Consider the following 23331-nt stretch of genomic DNA (forward strand, 5'->3'; position numbering starts at 1 on the left):
GATGTTGATTGGGTGAATGCTATGCATGAAGAATTGAATAATTTCACAAGAAATCAAGTATGGGAATTGGTAGAGAGACCAAAGAGACACAATATGATTGGAACTAAATAGATGTTAAGAGTGCATTTCTCAATGGTTATATCAATGAAGAAGTATATATTGAGCAACCTCCCGGTTTTAAAGATGACCAGAAGCCCGACCATGTGTACAAATTGAAGAAGGCATTGTATGGCTTGAAGCAAGCGCCTAGAGCATGGTATGAGAGATTGAGGGACTTCCTACTCTCTAAAGGGTTCATGATGGGCAAGGTTGACACCGCTCTTTTCATCAAGAAGATTGGAAAAGATTTATTTGTGTTGCAAATCTATGTTGATGACATCATATTTGGATCAACCAATGAAGACTTTTATGATGAGTTTGGAAAGATGATGGCTAATGAGTTTGAGATGTCCATGATTGGAGAGTTAAGTTACTTCCTTAGTCTTCAAATCAAGCAATTGAAGAATGATATATTTGTGAGTCAAGGCAAGTATATCAAGGGCATGGTCAAGAAGTTTGGCATGAGTGATAGTAAAGCCATTAGCACACCAATGGGAACAAATGGCAACTTGGATAATGATGCAAATGGCAATATGGTGGATCAAAAATTGTATCGGTCTATGATTGGAAGCCTACTCTATGTGACCGCATCTAGGCCAGATATCATGTTTAGTGTATGCATGTATGCAAGATTTTAAGCCTCTCTAAAATAAAGTCATTTGAAGGCTATAAAGAGAATATTGAGATACTTGAAGCATACACAAAATGTTGGTCTATGGTATCCCAAAGGGAGCAAAGTTTAAGCTAGTTGGTTACTCCGACTCGGATTATGCGGGATGCAAGGTTGAAAGAAAGAGCACCTCGGGCACATATCAATTGTTGGGAAGATCACTTGTTTCATGGTCATCAAAGAAGCAAAATAGTATTGCATTATCAACTGCTGAAGCCGAATACATATCCGCTGGTAGTTGTTGTGCACAAATACTTTGGATGAAGGCCACTTTGAGTGATTTTGGAATCAAGTTCAAGAAAGTGCCATTGCTATGTGACAATGAGAGTGCAATCAAGTTGACCAACAATCCAGTTCAACATGCAAGAACAAAGCACATTGATGTCCACCACCATTTCATAAGAGATCACCAACAAAAAGGGGACATTTACATTGAGAGTGTAGGCACCGAAGATCAACTTGTTGATATATTCACCAAGCCATTGGATGAGCAAAGGTTTTGCAAGCTAAGGAATGAATTGAACATATTGGATTTCTCAAATATGTGTTGATGCACCCCTACTCATATGACATGCCTCTTCTTTGAGCAATTCAAGGTAAAAGTTGATTGGCTTAGCATACATCCTTGATAAGGACATGTTTAGTGCATCTAGACATTTTTCACATTTAATAGGCTCATTCATGAAAGTCAAATGAATTTGATGATTATATGGTACCACTATTGCTTCTATGCTTATTATGATCTAGTGGTAGCATATGATATATTTGTGGGCTTGTAAACCTAGTGTTTAATCTAAAAAATGAGCTCTAAGTGTTTAACTCAATATGGTACAAGATAACCCTTATTTGGAGGTGTGAAGAAGCTTGTCCTTGGATCAAACCGAGTTAAATATCTTGGCAAATGATCTAGATTGGACCAAATTTGGGAAATTGATCCGCACCCCATTAATTGACATTGATAAATCTCAACTTATCCATATTTTAAACCTTTGTGGTCATTGATGACAAAGGAGGAAAAACAAAGATATTAGTAATATTAGTACTATGAGGAGAAAACTAAAGATATTAGTGTACTAAGACAGTGAAAAGACAACAGGGGGGATTTGACATAGGGGGAGATATGACAAAGGAAATGGATCAATTATACATAGGGGAAGAGATATGACAAAGGAAAGGGATCAATTATAAATTTTGAGCACACAAATAGGGGGAGCAAGCTCATGAACTTGTATGGTGCATTTGAATGTGCATTTCATATGTTTGCTTGCATGGCACAAGTTTTAAATTTCAATATCTATGCTTGTGTGGTGTATGCTAGTTGTAGGTTTGAATGATGAAATGAAAATCTAGCATGCATAGGTTATCTAGTGATTTCATTTCTAAGTGGTATTGAGCTAACCATGGTGCTAAGGATGGTATAATGGTGCACTCTGATTGGTATCATGCTTCAAAGGTCCATCTTTTATACCTTAGCATCATTTGGTAGACATTGTCTCCTATATTTCCTATCTAAGCATATGTGCAAGCTTCAATCCAAACTCTTAGCACATATGTAGGGGGAGCAATTGCTACCATATAGAGTTCATGAAACTTATCCATATCCTTTTACACATGGTAAATATGCTTGGACAAGCAACATGGATTCAATTGAATTTCAATTCATATCTTTGTGTAAGGGTTGTCATCAATTACCAAAAAGGGGGAGATTGAAAGCTCTAGTTTGGTTTAGGTGAATTGATGAAACCCTAAGTGCTAACCTAGTTTATCAAGTGATCATGAGATAGATAGCACATTCCAAGTGGTGAAGCAAATGAAGATCATGACATGATGATGGTGATGCCATGTTGATGATCAAGTGCTTGGACTTGAAAAAAAGAAAGAGAAAAACAAAAGGCTCAAGGCAAAGGTATAAGTGGTAGGGGCCATTTTTGTTTTGATGATCGAGACACTTAGTGAGTGTGATCACATTTAGGATCGATAGTCGTACTATTAAGAGGGGTGAAACTCATATCGAAATACAGTTATCAAAGTGCCACTAGATGCGCTAACACATTGCATATGCATTTAGGATCTAGTGGAGTGCTAACACACTTGAAAATGTTTGTGAAAATTTGCTAACACACATGTGCACAAGGTGATACACTTGGTGGTTGGCACATTTGAGCAAGGGTAAGAAACTTCACCGATGGAGTGTCCGATGATGCCACCGGTGCTCTATACAGAAAAGACGGAGGTCACTGTAAGTGACCGGACGCTGGTCTCGGTAGGACCGGCACATCCGGTCAGTGGTAGCATTGAGCGTGCGGTTTCGGTCTCATGACCAGACGCTGGCATGAGAAATGATCGGACGCTCAGGGTCTGAGTCCGGTTAGTATGACATATGATGACATATGCAGTGCACAGGGGAGACGTTAAGTGACTGGATGCTGGGTGAGTCTGGTCGAGCATGACCGGACGCGTCCGGTCGTGATTTTTCACTTCTGGTACCTTATTGGAAATGATCGGATGCTGGTGTTGCTATGTTCGGTCACTTTGAGCAGCGCATCCGATCACTACATAAATGTACTAATGACCGTTGAGATCGGGCGATCAACGTTTGAAGATGATGACATGTGGCAAGCATCGGGTGACCGGACACTGGGGTCCTGCGTCCGGTCGATCTGATCGGAGCATCCGGTCACCCCGAGTAGTGCCTAGTGAAGGGGTACAACAGCTCTATTTCATGGAGGCTTCTATTTAAGCCCCATGGCTGGCTTAAGCTCACTCCCTTAGCCATTTGCATTGATATAGCAACCTTGTGAGCTTAGCCAAAGCCCTCTCACTCATCTCTATCATAGATTCAACATCTTTGTGAGATTAGGAGTGAATCCAAGTGCATTGCTTGAGTGTTTGCATCTAGAGGCACTTGGTGTTCATGTTTCACTATGGGATTCGCTTGTTACTCTTGGTGGTTGCCACCACCTAGATAGCTTGGAGCAGCGAGGATCGTCGAGCGGAGGTTGGTGATTATCTCCGGCTCCGATCATGGTGATTGTGAGGGGTTCTTGACCTTTCCCTGATGGAGAGCCAAAAGGTATCATAGTGAATTGCTCATGGCTTGTGTGATCCTCATCTTGTGTTGGTTGTTGGGCACCCTATTGAGGGTTTGGCATGTGATGCCAATTAGCGCGTGAACCTCCAAGTGAGTGAATCGCCACAACGAGGACTAGCTTGTTGGCAAGCAAGTGAACCTCGGTAAAAAATCATTGTGTTCATCATTTGATTTCGAGGCAATTGGTCTTCATTGGTATTCATTCTTATGATTGATTGGTTCACTCCTTGACTCGGCGGTATAACCATCTTGCTCACTCTCTTTACATTACCGCAAACTAGTTATCAAGCTCTTTAGTGTAGCTAGTTGTGAGAGCTTGTTAGCTTGGTTAGTGTGGCTCTTTAGTTAGCCTTTGAGAGCACACTAACTTAGTATAGTGACATAGCCATTGTGTGGTTAGAAACTATAGAAACTAGAATTGTGGTAGGTGGCTTGCAAGTTTAGTAGGCTAGCGCAACACTTGCTTCACCTCATAATTGTCTAACCGGTTTATTAAGTGTTGTTGTAGAAATTTTTAATAGGCTATTCATCCCCCTCAAACCATTAGGACCTTTCACCTATGTTGGATCATTTCAAGGAGCTGTGCAATCTGTGTTTTGGGCCGGCGGTTCATGGGACCCGTCTATCCGAACTTGCTCGCCTGCCCTTCACCTCCATGGTATAGGACTACTTCTGACTACTTCAATGCATTGCTCTATCATGCTCAGAACCTCTCCACTCCCTAGAAGGCAAAGTTGTTTGTGGGCGGGCTGCCGGAGCACATCAAGGTCGATGAGCAGCTGCGGGAACCTCAGGACCTCTAAACGGCCATGTATTTGGCCAGGGCTTTTGAGCGCTGCGCCGCTGCCACAACACCGGCCACTCTTTCACGTGGCGTCTGGCCTCCTTAGTGTCTGGGCATCCCAGCGCCGCTACGGCCTGCTGCAGCGGTACCAGTAGCCCCGAGTGCGACCACAACTCAGGCACCAATGGGCGCTGCGGCCCCTGTTCGTCCTTTTCGCTACCTGCCCCCAATGGAGCGATTGGAGCATCGCTGCTAAGGTCTCTGCTAAAATTGTGATGAGCCCTCTGTGCGCGGTCATGTGTGCCAGCGCCTATTCTACCTTGAGTTGGTGGATTTCCTCGACGATGAGATCCCAGCAGAGGTGGCCGCTGCTGCTGCATTTCTAGAGGAGGCTTCTGTGCATGCGCCTGCCCCAGTAGCGGTGCAGGAACCTATAGTCTAGCCTTAGGTGTCCCTCTATGCCATCGCCGGCATCCAAACCAAGAATGATATGCTCCTTCCAGTCTTCGTGCATGGCCACCGTCTTGTGGCGCTCCTCGACTCTGGCTCGACGCACAACTTCATCAATGTTGATCTCCTACGCCGCCTAAATCTCTCTACAGCTTCACACCCTACCATGCGGGTATTGGTGGCCAACGACGATCGTGTGCCTTGTGAAGGCATCGCCCGGGATGTGGCCTTGGCCATTGGTATAGAGGAGTTCACCATCAGTTGCTATGGCATCAGCCTAGGTGGTTTTGATCTTATTCTTGGCGTCGAGTTCCTACGTACACTGGGTCCTATCCTCTAGGACTTCAAGGATTTGTGCATGGCTTTCACATGAGGCTCCCGGTGCATTCTGTGGAAGGGCTTAGGCTCCCCCCGCGATGACATCTGGGAACCGGCCACGCGGGCGATCGTCGCTGCCTCCTCCTAGCCACTACTAGACTGGCTCCTAGAGCTGTTTGAGCCGGTCTTCGCTGAGCCATAGGGGTGCCCTCCTATGCGGCCGTATGATCATCACATCCACCTGCTGTCGGGTATAGCTCTGGTAGTTGTTCGTCCCTATCGCTACCCACAGCTGCAAAATGATGAGTTTGAGCGTCAGTGCACTGCTATGCTCACCCAAGGCATCATCTGACCGAGCACATCTCCGTTCTCTGCCTCGTGTTGTTGGTGCGCAAGGCGAACAACTCCTAGCGCTTTTACATTGACTACCGGGCCCTCAATGCCAAGACGTCCAAGGACAAATTCCTGATTCCAGGTTGTCGATGAGCTTCTCGACGAGCTTCATGGGGCTCGCTTCTTCACCAAGCTCAATTTGCGCTCGGGCTACCACCAAGTGCGGATGTACCCCGACGACGTCGCCAAGACAGCGTTCCGCACTCACCATGGCCATTTTGAGTTCCTGGTCATGCCGTTCGGCCTTTCCAACGCGCTGGCTACTTTCCAGGCTTTGATGAATGACGTGCTCCGCCCCTTTTTGTGCAGGTTCGTGCTTGTGTTTTTTGACGACATACTCATATATAGCGCCTCTTGGGCCAAACACCTGCAGCACCTCAGCATCATCCTCCACGCACCAGCTCCACCTCAAGCACTCCAAGTGTTCCTTTGGGGCGTCTTCGGTGGCCTACCTTGGACACGTAATATCAGTGGGCGGCATCACCATGGACTGCCAAGAAGGTGGTTGCAGTCGCCTCTTGGCCAGGCACCTTGCTCCGCCCGTGGGCTAGCGGGGCTTCTTGGGCCTCACCGGCTATTACTAGAAGTTCATCCTGCAACTTCAACCTCATCGCCGCGCCGCTGATGTGCCTCCTATGGAAGGAGGCATTTGCCTAGGATGACGAGGCAAACGTGGCGTTCCAAGCACTCAAGGGTGCCCTGTCCATGGGACCCGTCCTCCAAATGCCCGACTTCGACAAGTCGTTCGTGGTGGACTGTGATGCGTCAGGTGCGGGGTTTAGCAGTTGTTCTCCACCAAGACGCCGGACCCCTCGCTCTCTTCAGCCAACCCTTCGTTGCTCATCATCTCAAGCTCGCCGCCTATGAACATGAGCTGATTAGGGCTAGTTCAGGCTGTACTGTCGCTGGCGACCATACCTATGGGGGCGTCATTTTCTTGTTCGTACAGATCACTAAAGCCTCAAGTTCCTACTGGACCAACGTCTCTCAACTATACCTCAACACCAGTGGATCAACAAGTTGTTTGGCTTTGATTTTGCTGTGGAGTATCGCCCTGGCCGCCTGAACATCATGGCGGATGCGCTGTCCCACCGTGGCATGGAAGAGGGTATAGCTCCTATTCTCGCTGCTCATGCCCTCTTCGGATCGACTGTTCGCCCTCTTCGATGACATCCGTCGAGCTACAGCAGCAGTCGTGGACGCCCAACAGCTCCTCCAGCGCTTGTAGGCTAGCGAGCTGCCAGCACCATGGCACTTCGACGACGGTATCCTTCTCCATGGGTCCCGCACCTTCGTCCCTGACCATGACGACCTGCGCCACCATGTACTCCTCTTGGCTCATTCGGCGGGCCATGAGTGAGTCCAGAAGACTCTGTACCGCCTGCGCACCGACTTCTACATTCCAGGAGACCGCGCCCTTGTCCAGGATTGGGTGCAGGCGTGTAGCACTTTCCAGCGGAACAAGACAGGAGTCGCCACAGCCCGTCGGCCTGCTGTAGTCCCCTCGATGTTCCGTCCTAGGTGTGGGTGGATATCTCCATGGACTTCATCGAGGGGCAGCCCAAGGTCAGCGGCAAATCCATCATTCTCACGGTGGTCGATCGCTTCTCAAAGTATGCGCATTTCATCGCCCTCGGTCACCCTACACTGTCGCCTCCGTCGCCCGTGCTTTCTTCGATGGCATCGTTCGACTGCATGGTTTCCCTTCTTCCATCGTCAGTGATAGGGACCCCATGTTCACCGGTCATGTGTGGCGCGACCTCTTCAAGATGGCCGGCGTCACTTTGCGCATGAGCACGGCCTTCCACGCTCAGACGGACGACCAGTCTGAGGTGGTCAACAAGGTGATTGTTATGTATTTACGCTGTGTTACAGGTGCTCGGCCGTGGACGTGGGTGGACTAGTTGACTTGGGCGAAGTATTGCTACAACACCTCCTTTCATACCGCCCTGCATGCCACCCTGTTCGAAGTGGTCTACGGCCGGCCGCCCCTGCCAATACTACCATACAAGCCGGGGTCGGCGCGAACTGACATGGCTGACGCCTTACTCCGCAGCTGGGATGAGGTGCTCGCTGAGGTCCGGCAGCGCCTCCTTCAAGCGCAGCAGCTATCTAAGAAGTACTACGACGCCGGCCACCGTGACCTGGAGTTTGCTGTGGGCGATTGGGTTTGACTGCGCCTGCTTCATCGGACCATGCAGTCTTTGGAGCCCCGGGCCAAAGGGAAGCTTGGCCCTCGCTACGCCGGGCCATTCCAGGTGCTGGAGCGCATTGGCAGGGTTGCCTACCGGCTACAGCTCTCGGACGGCGCTCGCCTGCATGACGTCTTCCATGTGGGCTTGCTCAAACCTCACAAGGGGGACCCTCTGGCCACGCTTGATGCTCTACCGTCACTGCTGGATGGTCGACTCCTTCCTGCTCCCGAGCGCACTCTCCGAGCTCAACTCCGGCGGGGCGCTTGGCACGTCCTCATCCAATGGCGTGGACTGCCCAGCGACGAAGCCACCTAGGAGCTCCTCGACGACTTCAAAGGCCTCTACCCCGACTTTCAGCTCGAGGACGAGCTGTTTGCGCAGGCGGGGAGAGATGTTATGACCGGCGTCTATTATAATAGGCGCAGGCCCATTAGTGGCTAGAGGAGGACGCCGGCTATAGGGGCTAAGAGCCCATATTATTATTATTTGCTATTTATGGTATTTATTCCTTAATTATAGGATCCTAGAGAGAATAAGTACTCTGTAAACAATTGAGATTGTAATTAAGCAGAAGCAACATATTTATTGGCGGCTTCCCTTGGGAGCCCTAGCCGCACCTCCTCTTCCTCCTTGCGCCGTGATCACCACGGCGCCAACCCTCCGCCGTTTCCCTAAGCTTCGCCCTCCGCTCTTCCACCCCTATAACCTACGCAGCAACTCTGGTAGGGCATCAAGTCCTGTCATTTATATATTTTGATGAAGTGAACATGTGGTACCAACTACAATGAAGCATTATATCAGGATTCTTGGGATTAAGCATGTAATAAGCCTACTAAATCAAGAAGTGACAAAATTCTAGCAGATGGATGGATGTTAATACTTTGTTTGATGATTTTGGTAATTCTTATGATGCATATGGTTTTAAGTAACAATGATGACCAGAGCGGACAACGGCCGCTAGACATGGACAATGATAATGTAGGTTGTTGATGATCTCAGAAAACAAGTAAGTTTCGATCCTGGCAGTGTGTTTTGGTGTGCTTTGCCCCCTGTGAGACAGCAGCTACTACTGAGCTGTTGTGTCTTCCATGCAGGGTGGCACCACTGTCCCGATGGCTGGATCTCTTCTATCCTTTCCCTTTTTTTTTGTAGTAGGCCTCATTTATTTAGTCTCTCATTTAACCCTTGCTAAGAATTGCCATACGAATAGTACTAGCTGATGTGTTGGGCATTCCAAAAGAAACGCATCTTGCCATCAGTATTGTTTTGCATTGCAGTGAGAGCAATAGACTAATTTTATTTGGTCCTATAACACTTAGTTGATTCTGTTTCTATAATTAAGCACTGTTTATGAGTAAGGTTGTAGCTAGCGCCTGTGTGCATTCACAGTATGAGAGCTGTGACTTTACTCATAAACAGTGCTATTGTTACGTGGTTACAATTTTACAGCACATGCATCACTTTAGTAGCGTGTTGTTACTATATGTGCGGTTCTATCTTCTATGAAATGGCTACAGGTTTGTCATGTCCCCCCCCCCCCCCCCCCCCCCCCCCCCCTCTCTTATTCTTGCTTTTATTTCAATAAACCTTTTTCTTTATTGCTTTATAAAGCAGCCTTTGCTTACTGCTCTCTCTCCCCAGTAATGCTGAAACCGAACTGCACACTCATTCGGGCTGTTATCTGTTTCCAGCTTTGGCTTTGCTACTCAATATGAGAACACTAAAAGAAGTAATGTCAGGGACAGCTACTTCACAAGTACACTTATCTGCATCTTGTATCTGTGTTTGATGCTTCACTGGAAAAAGAACAACAACACATGTATAGTAGATTCCACTGAGTACCCATACACTGACCTTGTCTATTATTTCCTTGCATATTCCACCTTGTTGATTCATTGGAGAAATAACAACGTCTGGAATAGATTCAGAAACAACACCCTTGTCAATACCTGCTCCTCTTTTGCTTACTTAGCTATTTGAACATTGTTGTTCCTTCCTCATTCTCAAACAATTGCTATTTCCTCACTTTGGTTCGTCGGCAGCATCGCCTGTGCACGCCCAAGAGGTATCCAGATTGTCTGACAAGGCAATTTGTTGCCTAGCTGAGCCACCTCAATATCAAGGCATTTTGATTTCTCTTCTTTCTTTGGCCCTTTCTTTCTTTGACACATGGGTAACTATTGTTATCTAGCTGTTAAAAAATTGGATTTTGGTTTCTTTGCAGGCTGTAACTGAATGCTGAGGAAAAGGGTTCCTGGCTACAGCTTGGGAGTGGGAGTATACACCTAATGTTTTGGTTCGTATGGTGGCCAATAGGTTTTCTGCAACTGGGGTTTGTGCAGCTTGCTTCAACAAGGCTTTTCTTGTTTGCTAACCAGTGAGATTCTATTTGAGATAATCATTTATTCAGATCTATAACACATACTGCAATGAGGATGAATTGAGCATATGACATGGATCTGTAGCATATGACATACTCTTAAACATGGTTGTCTATACCTCGTTATACTGTTATTGTTTCTAATAACCCCGCTCGATTTGAAGAAATTGTGGCCAGTATAGAATACCACTACATGCTGATAATTTATCTGCATAATGCTCAGAAAAATAGCTTCAGAATCAACAGTGCTTTTGTCAGGATTCTTCGGTGTCGATGGATCCTGTTTCTCTTTTGCCTTATTCCATTTATGTCATTGTTTGGACTGTCAACTGATGTGAGCAGGTTACTGTTACTCCTTACCTAATATGGGATTCACTGTTACTTACTACTTGTGAATATTTCTGTTTTTACCTAAAGAGATATTGTGCACATGCCTATTCTCCTATTGGTGATAGGATGAATTTCAATACCCTCTATGGTATTCCTTTGTTTTATAACGACCAGTGACTTCACTCTTCAAATCATGAACATATTTTAGTTGTTGTAGTCCCTATTCTCCCTTCGTTTGAGGTGGGAGTGGCTACGATGAACCGACGACAGTAGAATCTGGATCAATTTGCCTCGCAGCTCTGAACGCATTGTCAAGGCAATGCTTGAGGCGTTCCCTGATCATTCAAGTCGGAGACGGTCGCAAGACGAGCTTTTGGACTCATAGATGGATCCATGGCATTAGGGATTTACCATATAGATCGACAAATGTGTCTATAGAGTGTTCTGATTACCCCTGCAGATTTACCAACTGAATCAGTTTGTTTTCTGCACCAGTTATCTTTAAACTTGGCGCTCTGCCTCCCAACCGATCCAGGCGACCACAATGCACAGAGGCAAAGCCCTCCGCTCTCGCCCCATCCAGCGGCGCCCGCCGGCCGCTGAACCCCCGCCGCCCGTTTCTCCCCCATGGTACGCGGCGCCGCGGTCGACGCTCCCGCCCCCGGGCGAGGCCGATCCTCTCCTCATCACGGCGTCCGAGGTTGCGCTCGGCCTCCCCGTCCACCCGGCGCCGCTCCCGGCCGCCGCGCCCGCGCCCCTGCTCCGCCTCCTCCCGGCCTTCACCTCCGCGCACTTCCTCTCCCTCCTCCGCCGCAACCCGCTCGCCCTCCAGCCGCTCCCGCTCCTCTCCCTCTTCCGCGTCCTCCTCGCCTCGCCGCCGGGCCTCTTCCGCCACACTCCGGCCTCCTTCCTCTCCATGTCTCACCTCCTCATCGCCCACCGCCTCCCCCACCTTGCACTCCCCCTCCTCCGCCTCCTCGTCTCCCGCCTTGGCCGCGACTCCCCGCCGCGGCTCCTCCCGCTGCTCCTCTCCGCAGCCTCCACCGATGACCCGGCACCACTCGTGTCCGCGGTCGCCAAAGCATACGCCGATGAGGGCCTCCTACCCGATGGATGCTCCCTCCTCCTCCTCGCGCTCCGCCGCGGCGTCCGCGTCACCCTGCCCGCGTGGTCCGATCTCATGAATCGGCTTCCCTCTATTCCTGAAGCCTACACCTTCTACCTGCAGCTGCTCGACGCAGGCGTGCCCCCGGAGGCCAAGCAGTTTAACATGCTAATGCGTGACATGATTAGATCAGGCAAACTTGCCAGTGCGCGGAATGTGTTCGATGAAATGTTGAGGAGGGGTGTGCAGCCAACGGTAGTGACCTTCAACACATTGATGTCTGGGATGTGCAAGGCATCCGATCTGAACAGTGCAAATGCTCTCCGAGGGCTAATGGAGAAGGTAGGAGTCGCACCAGATGTGTACACCTATGGTGCTTTTATGCAAGGGTTGTGTAAGACAGGGAGGATACGTGATGCAATGGAGATGTTTGAGGAAATGCATGAGAGAGGTGTGAACCCCAACACTGTTGTGTTCACGACATTGATAGACGCACATTGCAAGGAGGGGAATGTGGCAGCTGGGTTGGAGTTGCACCAGGATATGGTTACAAGGGGCATCAAGACGGATTTGGTGGCATACAATTCTTTGGTGAATGGTCTTTGTCGGGTGCGAGATTTGAAAGCAGCCAATGACATTGTGGAGGAGATGAGGAACAATGGCCTCAAGCCAGACAAGATTACTTACACCACACTCATCGATGGCTGCTGCAAGGAGGGGGAGTTGGACATGGCAAGTGGAGATGAAACAAGAGATGTCAGACGAAGGGGTTGCATTGGATGAGGTCACATACACTGCGCTCATCTCGGGACTGAGCAAGGCAGGGCGTTCAGTTGATGCAGAAAGGATCCTATGTGAGATGGTGGAGGTTGGTTTGGAACCTGACAACACGACATACACAATGGTGATTGATGCCTTCTGTAAGAATAGTGATGTGAAGACAGGCTTTAAGCTACTGAAAGAGATGCAGAATAAGGGCCGAAAACCGGGAGTTGTAACATATAATGTGGTTATGAATGGCTTCTGCATTCTGGGGCAGATGAAGAATGCGGACATGCTTCTGAATGCGATGCTTAATATTGGGGTGTGCCCAGATGATATAACATACAACATTCTTTTGGACGGACATTGCAAGCATGGAAAAGTTAGAGATGCTGAAGAACTGAAAAGTGCAAAAGGAATGGTTTCAGATTTTGGGGTTATATACTTCACTAATCAATGAATTTGTCAAGAAGAAATCGACTAAGAATTACCATGATAATGGATAGTTTTGCTAGGTAAAGATACTTATTTTACTTCCCTACCTGTGATAACCTTAGAGCTTGAAGATTGACAATGCAACATGAATACGATTTTCACACTCAGATTGATGAATATGATAAAGGTACCTTATTGAGCAGTGAGCACACATACTCGGCTTTGAAGATTGCTGTCTGGGAGGGGAAAAGCAGACGGTTCTAGCAAATCAAGGTTTGGATATGTTTCATGATTCTCTGTTTATTAGTCAAAGTATCTTGATGAGAACTATAGTTTGCGTAGATCTGAGATGTCTTAGCAGTCGGTCTATCTGGTGCATGGCTCTGGTTGTGCCTGTTGGATTCAAACTACAAGTACTGTCTTGCAGTCATGCTACAAGATAAGATAGCAGATTTGCATCTGTTTCAAAGTTAAGACATCACAGATTCACAGCAAATTCTCGCAGATTGTCAGATATCTGAGATGATTACAAGTAAGGCATTTCTTCTTAGTAAATTATTAAATGACCTATCTCTATCTAACCAACTTGTGGCTAAGATCATTTTTTTCCTTCAAGGAAGCTAAACTTGCTATCATCAATTCGTCACCCATCTTGGTCTGATGATACAGGCTTCTGCGGTAATCTCAATTTGCTTGTCATCATGATTGAATATGTAGTGTCATGCAAAGTTCAGTCTTTACTTGACCAAAGTGAGGCGCAGAGATATTTATTTATTATTATCTTTCCCCTATATTTATCGAAAATTAAATAAGAGTAGACTAGCATTAGATTCTGCAACTAGATAATGTAATGGGATGTTACGAAGGAGAAGAATTACAACTTTCTTTAGTTTATTGCAGCCTACTGAATTTTTGTTTCCAAATGCTTGATACCTTCAACAACTATCTAGCTTGAACGGCCTTTGCCATCCCATATGCTGCTGCTGAAGCAAGTGCTCCAATAATAGGAGTTTGGACAGCACTGATGAATGGCCGATTCCCAGTAAAGCGACCCATTGATGTAGCCAAAGAAAAGTAGTGCGGCCAATGTGACTCCAACAGATATGAGCATGGCATTCTGGGCTGTGGAGACGAACATGTAGGGCAGGAGAGGGACCAATCCACCGATCACATAAGATAGAGCGATAGTAAAAGCACTCTGCGGAGCCCTTTTAGGATCTGCTTTCTCCAATCCCAGCTCAAACCTGAACACATTTCCCTGGTTAGTTGAGAAAACCAATTTACCTTCCGTTAATGACATTTCTAAGTTTTTCATCATCATTCTTGGGTTGTTTATGACTAATAATAACATTATGTTTTATGTTTTTCATTCTCAACAGTTTTATGAACTACTGCAAAGCAATTCAATCTTGTCCCACCATGATTCGTGGCCATTTGCTTCCAAACTACAAAATGAGTGAGCAGGGCTACTCAAAAGTGGGAACCAGTGGTAGTGGATGTAACAGTTGATCATACCTCATCATGAAGTCTAGCCAAGCTTGAGGGTTTCTCCTGAGCCCGTCGATGACAGGGCCATACTCCTGCGGTTCAAGCCCATACTGTGACATGATCTCTCCAATCTCAGCAGCCTCTGGAATGGATGATCAATCAAGGATTCAAAATCAGGATGCCAGTCATATATAAACACACCAACGGTCATGAGAAATGCTACTTAATGAACTGGTATCCATGTACCAGTGTCTGGGACGGTGATGATCTCCTCCTGCTCCCTTTTCATCTCCCGCTTGTAATGATCTGCCTCGCTCTGGGCCGCAAGGTACCTACCACATGGCGCGGGCGCGGATCAGAAATTCAGAATCATGCGTTAGTCAGTTAGTGGACACCTTTTTTAATTGGAAACAATTGTGGTGTTTGTCTTGTTCTCACATAGAAAGATGGAATCATTGTTTTCCACTTTGCTCGGCCTAAAAGCTGTGATAACTACTTGTAACACAAAGCGTGCTGGAGGAGCACGTGAAAGAGGGCCACACACTTGTCTATCACGAGCTAGCTTTTGTCCTAACGATTTCCTTTTTGGGTTGGATGAGGGCCAATTTACAAGTAGCTGGTGCAAAGCACATGTGACATGTCCATATCTGCTGAACAGTGCAAACTTACAGGCTGATATTTTTCCAGTTTAGTGTTCGTTATTATGCTATGAGTACTAGCGCTATACACTCATCAAATACTCGAGGCAGATAAGACGTCTCTAATTCTCTACCAAGGACGACTGCGAAATTAGAGATGTCTTCCCGAATGTAATTGCGCATGCATGAATTAAATTTTCCCTCATACGTAACTCAATATATTCAGCTCACAGTTCAGTTTATATAAAACTTAAAATCTGATACCCAGTCAACGTAAAAGGATAAACGGAAGAATCTGATACCCAGTCAACGTAAAAGGATAAACGGAAGGAAGTCTCTGGTAGCTTCCGCTTAGATAGTTAGATCAGTCGTGAGTCGTGATGAGAATGGGAGGGGAAGCAACGAGAGAGACAAGAGTTTGATCATGCAGTTACCCTCCAAGTCCCATGGAGATGGCGCCGGCGGCGACCTCTGCGAGTCCGGCGGTGAGGACGAGCGAGGAGGGCGTGCTGGCTCCGGAGAGCCCCGCGGAGAGGGCGAACACTACAGGATTCTGGTTCTTTGCTGAGTGCAGGCCGTACTCGGCAAAGCCCGCTTTACACTCGGCAAAGGCTTTGCCGAGTGCTGCACTCGGCAAAGAATTCGTCGGCAAAGAATTCTTTGCCGAGTGCTACCTGTCAGGCACTCGGCAAAGCCTTTGCCGAGTGCCATGTCAGCACTCGGCAAAGTTAACGTCCACCGTCATCCGCCGGTTTCTTTGCCGAGTGCTGACGTGGCAGGCACTCGGCAAAGAGTTTTTAATTTTTTTTAAAAAATAATATTTGCCGAGTGCCGCTCTGACAGGCGCTCGGCAAAGTAATTTTTTTTTTGAAACAATCTTTGCCGAGTGCTGACACTCGGCAAACTTATGGTCACTTTGCCGAGTGCCGTGTCAGCACTCGGCAAAGCTGTTGTGCTAGGAAAAACTTCCCCAGCTTTGCCGAGGGCTGGCACTCGACAAAGAGGTTCTTTGCCGAGGGCCGACCACGTGGCAGTCGGCAAAGGCGAGCCGGCCACGTGTCAGCTCTTTGCCGAGTGCCTAACGGCCGGCACTCGGCAAAGATGACGGCCATGGATGCCGCTTGCCCCTGGCACTCTTTGCCGAGTGCCCATGTTTGCCGAGAGCCCGGCACTCGGCAAAGAACTTCTTTGCCGAGTGCCTGAGTTTGTCGAAAGTCGGGCACTCGGCAAAAGTGCTAGGTTTGGCGCTCGGTAAAGTGGCTCTTTGCCGAGTGTCCGAGTTTTGCCACTCGACAAACCTCTACGTACTCGGCAAAGATCCACTTTCCTGTAGTGGAAGGGCACGCTGAGGCCGTCAGACACCCCCGTGATGACGTCGCGCACCACCTCCCCCGCCGTGAAGTGCCGCTCCCGGTGGCTCGGCCGCTTCTCCAGCATCGGCTGCCCCCGCGTCGCCGCCGTCCATAGATTGCCCGACGCCGGTGGAGAGGGAAGCGCGCCCGTGGCGGACGGGGCTCCGCAGTGCACGCTTGTTCGAGTTTCGGGTGGAACGCTGCGTGCGTGGGCGTGGGACTGGTGTCTGGTGGTGGTTTTTGAATTCTGAATCTCCGTCTCTTTGTTTATAGTAGGAGTCCATGAAACCGTGGGCTTTTGTTCCTTAGGTGGACCTTTGGTGTGTCACTGGCCCACAGGAAAGATGATGCATTTGCTGTCGGGCCTCAAGCCGGCCGTTCTTTTTAGGGCATCAAGCAACTGATTTGTTCCCGTACGGCCCGCTGCTAGGACTGGGATGCATTCCGGCCGCAGGCAGGCGCAGCCGTGCAGAACAGAAGTTACTGCGGCAACAAAGATGTGCCAAGGCCTCCCTTGCTGAAAATTACCGGATTTACTTATATTCATCTAGAGAGCACCAACACCAGTGCTTATTTGATCAGCTGGACTTTATTTCGAAATTCGGTCAACACAGATTATGTTACCACGAACACAACGAATTAAGAGAGGAAAAGGCTGTTTCCTAGCTCATTTCCACTGCAAGCCCCGGAACTTCGCAGCTTCAACTTCAAGCGCCTTGTCTCTGCCTCTGCCTGATCTATGAAACCACCCATGGCATCTACCTCCACTACGAACGCTGCTTCTCCAGTTCCTCAATGAATCTGACGAAGTTGAGGATGATTTTCTTGCCTTCAGGGGTGATGATGCTCTCCGGGTGGAATTGGACACCCTGAAAACAGTACCGTTACCAGTCACTATAATACAAGTCCAGAATTAAGGAGAACATAATCCTCGGTGGGACTCAAAAGGACAGCATATGCATCCAATGGCATGCACAAAACGTTGGGAAATAGGTGTACCTGGATGTGTTTGTACTTCTTGTGGCGAGCAGCCATGATAAGTCCATCTTCAGTCCATGCAGTAGCCTCTAAAGCATCATGTGGGAAGGTTTCTTCCTCAATGACCAAGCTGTGGTACCTCGCGGCTGTAAAAGGGCTGTACATGGAAGCAAAGGGTGGTGTCAACTCGGAAGGTTTACTTGGGAGTACCATAAACTGAATTAAATAACCATAAACTGAATTAAATAACTGGCATTGAATTCTAACAGAGGTTTTATAATAATATAAGGGAAATGGTATATATTACCATCTCCTTCAATAACTCAAGAAAACATTTATTTTAAAGAAATAAGAGGTTAGGAACTTCTCATACATGGCTGAATGACTTATCAATAAAAAGCAGAATGACCCACAGAAACTGAGTTAGTTGCATGGCATGTTGTTATACAAAAGGCACTCCATGAAAACTAGTAATAAATTATGCCAATTTATAGTCATGAACAGTATAACAAGCCACGAGAATCGGTAAGAATAGTGAACAACAACAAACAAAATAACATTCAGATGATTCAATGGTTCAGAAATTAAACCATACTGAATATTTGCTTTCTTAAAAGCAGAGCAAAACTCTTTTGTTTAAAATAAGGAATTAAATCATACTTTGACAAGCCATTGAATAAGGCCTTTCCTAATTCCTCGTCGTAATAAACTGGAGAGCTTTTCCCATGCATCACTCCAGAAGGAGCACGGATAATCTTTCCTGCATATTCATGTCATAAATGTTTGAGAGACAAAAGCAGAGGCCATTAAAAAACTAGTAACCTGTTATAAAGATAAATGTTACCCCCAAATGCCTCCCCAATGCACTGCAGGCCCATGCAAACTCCAAAAATTGGGATGGTTGGACCTAATTCAAGAACAGTCTGCAATGATATTCCTGAATCTTGTGGTTCACCTAAAGAACAAATACGAAAGTATTTCATTACACTCAGAAGCTAAACACTTGTGATATTCAATAAGATTAAACTTACCAGGCCCTGGAGAAATAAGTATTCCTCTTGGGTTCTTCCTATAATAAAAGAAAAGGGACCATGTTCATCAAACTGAGATTAGTTGAAACAAAGTATAACAATATTTTTTCTCTTTTTGGTATTGGGGGAAAATAGAAAGCCGCTATATCAAAATTGAAAATGTTCTCAGAGAACTAAGTATACCTCTTTACATCTTCTATGGTCAGTTCATCATTGCGGTATACTTCAAAGTTCAATCCAAGCTCCCCCATATACTTCATCGTTAAACACAAAATGTCAGCAAAGACATGTTTTGCTCATAGCATATGTTTCTTTTCTTTTCTTTCTCTATATTATGTTTCAATAAAGTGTAATACGAAATTGTGTTTCAAAAAAAGGATAAATAGATGCCACCTATGAGGTACAATAGAAATGCACATTACTTGGCCTAATCGTCATTAATAGAAAGTAAGAATCTCACAAAGCAGTATGTCATCCTACATCACACAAACATTGCAGCATTGCAAAAGCCAAATTAGCTATGCCAAGTGAACTTGTCGGTATTAGCAAAGTCAACATTCGAAACCAAACCATGTCAAGTACCCTGGTAAGTGGTAAGTTACTTGACAAAATAGTAAGGAAAATTTACAGAGGGTTCAATAGTTACTGATTTGTCTCACAAAACACACTTCTGAACAAACAAACCAATTGCTTAGAATGACCTCTGCATACATACTTCTTAACAATGTTGTCCTTTTAGTTATTATATAGTGTTCTTCAATTAATGGGCACCACTGCTGACCAGGGACGAAGCCAGAAAAAAAATTAGGAGGGGCTGAACAAAAGAATAGAGGCTTTTTTATCTTCTCTTAACCTTAGCCCCTCCTACCTAATACATACATGCATAAAATTTCAAGGGAGGGCTTAGGGGGGGCTCCACGTGCCCAGGATCGGTAGGGGGGGGGGGCGGCTAGAGCCCCACCGCTGCCTCCGTCGCTGACTGCTGAAGAGCCAAGAGACGCTGAAGCGCCATTTCCAAGCTTTTTACTTCCACACAAAAATGGCATTGTAACACTCAAATGCATACTTGCCCACAACAACAACAATAACAAAGCCTTTAAGTCCCAAACAAGTTGGGGTAGGCTAGAGTTGAAACCCAGCTAGCTATCTTCCAAGCACTCCTATCTAAGGCTAAGTCTTTGAGTATATTCCATCATTTCAAGTCTCCTTTATTGCACACTTGCCCACCAAAACAAAAATGCATACTTGCCCACCAAATGCATACTTGCCCACCAAAACAAAAATTATTTTTCAAACAGCATGCCTTTTATAGCTTTATTGCAAAGGAGCATGCCAATATCAATATTAACGACTGTTTTAAAAGGCCATCTAACCTGACTAACCGCTGGTCGTCAGCCTCCCACCTAGTGCCTAATTGCCACCTATGCATATGGCTCACCCTGATCAGAAACTAGGAGACACTCCATTGGCAACTGGATCCTAACCCTTTTGATATCTAATCCCATGAAAAAATAAATGTACACTAAGGTGCTGTTTGGTTGGCTTGTTTTGTAGCGTGATCCAAATATCCGATCACACCGCTACTCGATTGTGTTAGTTATTGTTTGTTACACGTACGGTGTAACCGGATTGCACGGGAATAGATACGGCCACGCTGATTATGCCCAATCCTGGGCGGTAACCGCTTACGCTCACGTCAGCATCAAAACAAACTTGCTTTCCGATTGCCGCAACTGGACCAAACAAAAAAAGTAAATTATTGATTCCCTTCCTGTTCCCGCTGTGTAACCATTCCTTTTACGTTGTCGTTGCCTTTGCAGAAACAAACAGTACCTAAGTTCCAGTACAAAGCTATTCTCGGCAGAAAAAAAGAAAGGTAGCAAACACTTGAAGATACTCAACAGAAATGAGCACAGAATCTGTTAAGTCGATAGCTACCAAACAAATCTAGCGTTCCTGTTTTAAGTCCAAATTTTGCAATAAAGGAATGTTATAAGCATTCTGTGGAAAAAAGAAACACAATAACACATGATCCACACATCGCCAAGAATAAAGAATGCACTTATGATTCTGGTTTTACCGTTTTAGTATAGACATAAAAGTGCAATTCAAGCAATGTAGATATAAAGTAGAGCTGTGCCTACAAAAGGTTTCTTATACAACTTTGTTTACACTTTACAAAGAGTGACAACATAGTCGTTTAGGACTTTAATGTGACGACAACATAGTCATTTAGGACTTCAATGTGATGACAACATAGTCGTTTAGGACTTTAATGTGACAGATAGGTATTTCCCGCCAAGTATGGATGCCTACTTAAAGCAGATACGAATTCCATATAAAGGTTCATATAATGTATAACAGCATCATGGAATACATTCCTAGCATCCTTGTGATCATATATTCCATCAGTTGATCTCAGTAAAAGCATAATTGAAAAATGAAAGTCTTGGGATATTGCAATTACAAAACTACAATAAAAAATCATAACATTACCACGAACAAACAAAATTACTCAAAACACAGACAAATAATTGCATATATATGCATCTTATTATTCTAGAACTAACATCGTGAGCAAACGTGAAAGAAACTATTCCACCTGCACATAGCAATTCATCTTGCAAATATTCTTGAACTAACATCGTGAGAAACATGAAAGCAACTATTCCACCTGGGCATAGGAATTCATCTTGCAATAATCAAACACTATTCAACTCAATGGGAAAATGTTCAAACAATTATCCTGAAAAGCTTGTTACAACTGCAACCAGGGGCATAACCGCAAACAAAAACTATGGTACGTGCGAAGTATGAACCCACCCACAGGCCACAGGCCACAGCCCGCAGGCAGCCGCCACTCATCTCCAGTCGCAAGGATACCGCACACACAGATCACATATAACCAAACAATTCGGAAGGGAACACGCCCCAAAACAACATAGAACGCCAAAATACCTGGCAGAGGTTGTAGGTAAAGCTGTCGTAGTTATCGATGACAATGATGGGCTGCTTCTCCGTGGCCGGGCGGCCGTCCAGGTCGGCCACCGGCGCCGGGGCCGCGGCCGGCCCCGCGGCGCCGACCAACGGAAGAGCCGCCCTGTTTCCCTTAACCGACAAGCCAGCGCTCGCAAAACCTGCGGGCGGGAGAAGCAGACACAGGCAGCCCGTCAACAATGCGGCGAATCAGGCCAGGAAGGGGGGCGGATGAGGTGGAACCGGGTAAGAGCGATTCGTACGAGGCGTCGACCGGAGGCGCGCGAAGGCGGCGGCGGCTGGGGAATGCGCCGGGGAACGAACCAATGCGGCGGCGGGGGAAGAGGCCCCGGCGGAGGCGAGGCGGGAGCAGGCCATCTCGGCGGTGGCGGTGAGAGTCAGGGAGCGAGGGTGGGGTGGAGGCGGAGGTGCCGCGCGGGGGGTGTCACGTGTTGGAGGTGTGGGCGAGGTTTGCTTGCCTCTATATATAGAATTTTATATACAGATCGAAAAAAACATTGTTTTTTGTTTATGTCGTTGGGTCGGACACGGAACGGTACGGAGTACTACTCAGTCCCATTAAAAAAAACGGAAATTCTATACAACACTTATTGTTTCGGTCTATTCTTCTCCATCTCTTCTCCTCTAGCTATAGCGAGCTTACAAAAAGGAATCAGGGGAGGCAGGTTAGGCCGTAGAGACGAGAGAGACAGCGGTGAGGCGGAGGCGGCAATGACACCGCCCGAGCGAGCGGCGAAGTAGGCGACCGAGCTAGGTTAGGATGGAGGCGACCATGGCCATAACGGCGGCGGTGGGAAGGAAAGGAGGAGGTCAAGTGTCCAGCGGCTTTAAAACACTCGATTACTGTGTACTACGTGGACAGTAAGAAATCGCTATGGAAAAATGTGCTGGTCAAACTTTTCTTAAATTTAGCTAGGTTTGTAGAAAATATTAACAACATTTATATCTTAAGTAAGTTTATATTATGAAAATATATTCAACGACTATCTAATGATATTAATTACGTACCATATATGTTAACATTTTTAATATATATATTTGGCTAAAGTTAAAGTGTTTGATTTTTTGAAGCGAGAATGATATTTTTTTTATAGGACGTTGAGAGTATTTGGGTAATATTTTCTGACGTAGGAGTAGCAAACAGTGATATCTGGACCTTTATCCAGAGGAGAAAAAGGAGACTGGAAACGGTGGATATGAATGGATGGAATTACTCGTCGTCCGCGCGCGACAGATCGAGTACGAGCCGCGCCGCGTTTCGCCCGTTTTCCACCTCAGGCCCGCGCCGGCGCCGTGCCCGTGCGTGCGTTGGCGTCCGGAACAGAGTCAGCAGCCTACTCGGTCCGGTGCCTTGGCGTCCGCGGTCGACGGCCCCAGCGGCACACAGCGCCCATGGGGGGAGGAAGACGTCGCTCTCAGGTCAGCGCCCAAGCACATGCTCCTCGTGGCGGCGTTGCACTGTTGTACAGGCCACGCCCGGGCTCTGCAACCGGACGCATCACGCGTGTGGTGTGTGCCCACCGGCCGCCGGGAAGAATCCAACGGTGCTGGTGCTGCCTGGAAGGGACCGGTAAACACCTGCGGATCTCTGGTGCTGGTGCTGCGACGTCGCGGTCAAAACGGTACCATGAGCGAGTGATCTCGCGTGAGACGCCGGTCTTGCTCCGCTACACATCTTTATTTGCAACAACGAATGGATGGTGCTGGTAGGTGGCGGGGGCAGAAGGAATGGGATTTGCGTGGTGAGATTCGTGATTGCGGTCCGATTCGGGAACGCACAAGTACGTAGAAGGTCGGGTCAGATGCGTGTATGCATTCATCGATTTCTTTTTAAG

General features: G+C 46.8%; 2 protein-coding genes and 1 pseudogene across 2 annotated transcripts; 1 reads left to right on the plus strand and 2 right to left on the minus strand.

Moving 5' to 3' along the window:
• Positions 1-11232: 11232 nt before the first annotated feature.
• On the plus strand, positions 11233-13308 carry LOC136490733 (putative pentatricopeptide repeat-containing protein At1g09680). Its single transcript, XM_066486931.1, is given in 4 exon segments — positions 11233-12550; positions 12552-13007; positions 13009-13092; positions 13181-13308. Coding segments are annotated over 3 exon segments (1827 nt in total). The 5' UTR covers positions 11233-11254; the 3' UTR covers positions 13084-13092; positions 13181-13308.
• A 493-nt stretch (positions 13309-13801) lies between these two features.
• On the minus strand, positions 13802-15673 carry LOC136490735 (vacuolar iron transporter 1-like; annotated as a pseudogene).
• Positions 15674-16990: 1317 nt separating this feature from the next.
• LOC136490734 (anthranilate synthase beta subunit 1, chloroplastic-like) lies at positions 16991-21945 on the minus strand. Its single transcript, XM_066486932.1, has 8 exons — positions 21739-21945; positions 21458-21636; positions 18683-18753; positions 18500-18537; positions 18313-18423; positions 18129-18228; positions 17490-17625; positions 16991-17359 (listed from the first exon to the last, which is right to left on the minus strand). Exons 1-8 carry the CDS (start codon positions 21851-21853, stop codon positions 17258-17260), a joined length of 852 nt encoding a protein of 283 aa, XP_066343029.1. The 5' UTR covers positions 21854-21945; the 3' UTR covers positions 16991-17257.
• Positions 21946-23331: the final 1386 nt, after the last annotated feature.

The sequence above is a fragment of the Miscanthus floridulus genome, chromosome 11 (assembly GCF_019320115.1).
Source record: "Miscanthus floridulus cultivar M001 chromosome 11, ASM1932011v1, whole genome shotgun sequence".
Lineage (NCBI taxonomy): Eukaryota > Viridiplantae > Streptophyta > Magnoliopsida > Poales > Poaceae > Miscanthus > Miscanthus floridulus.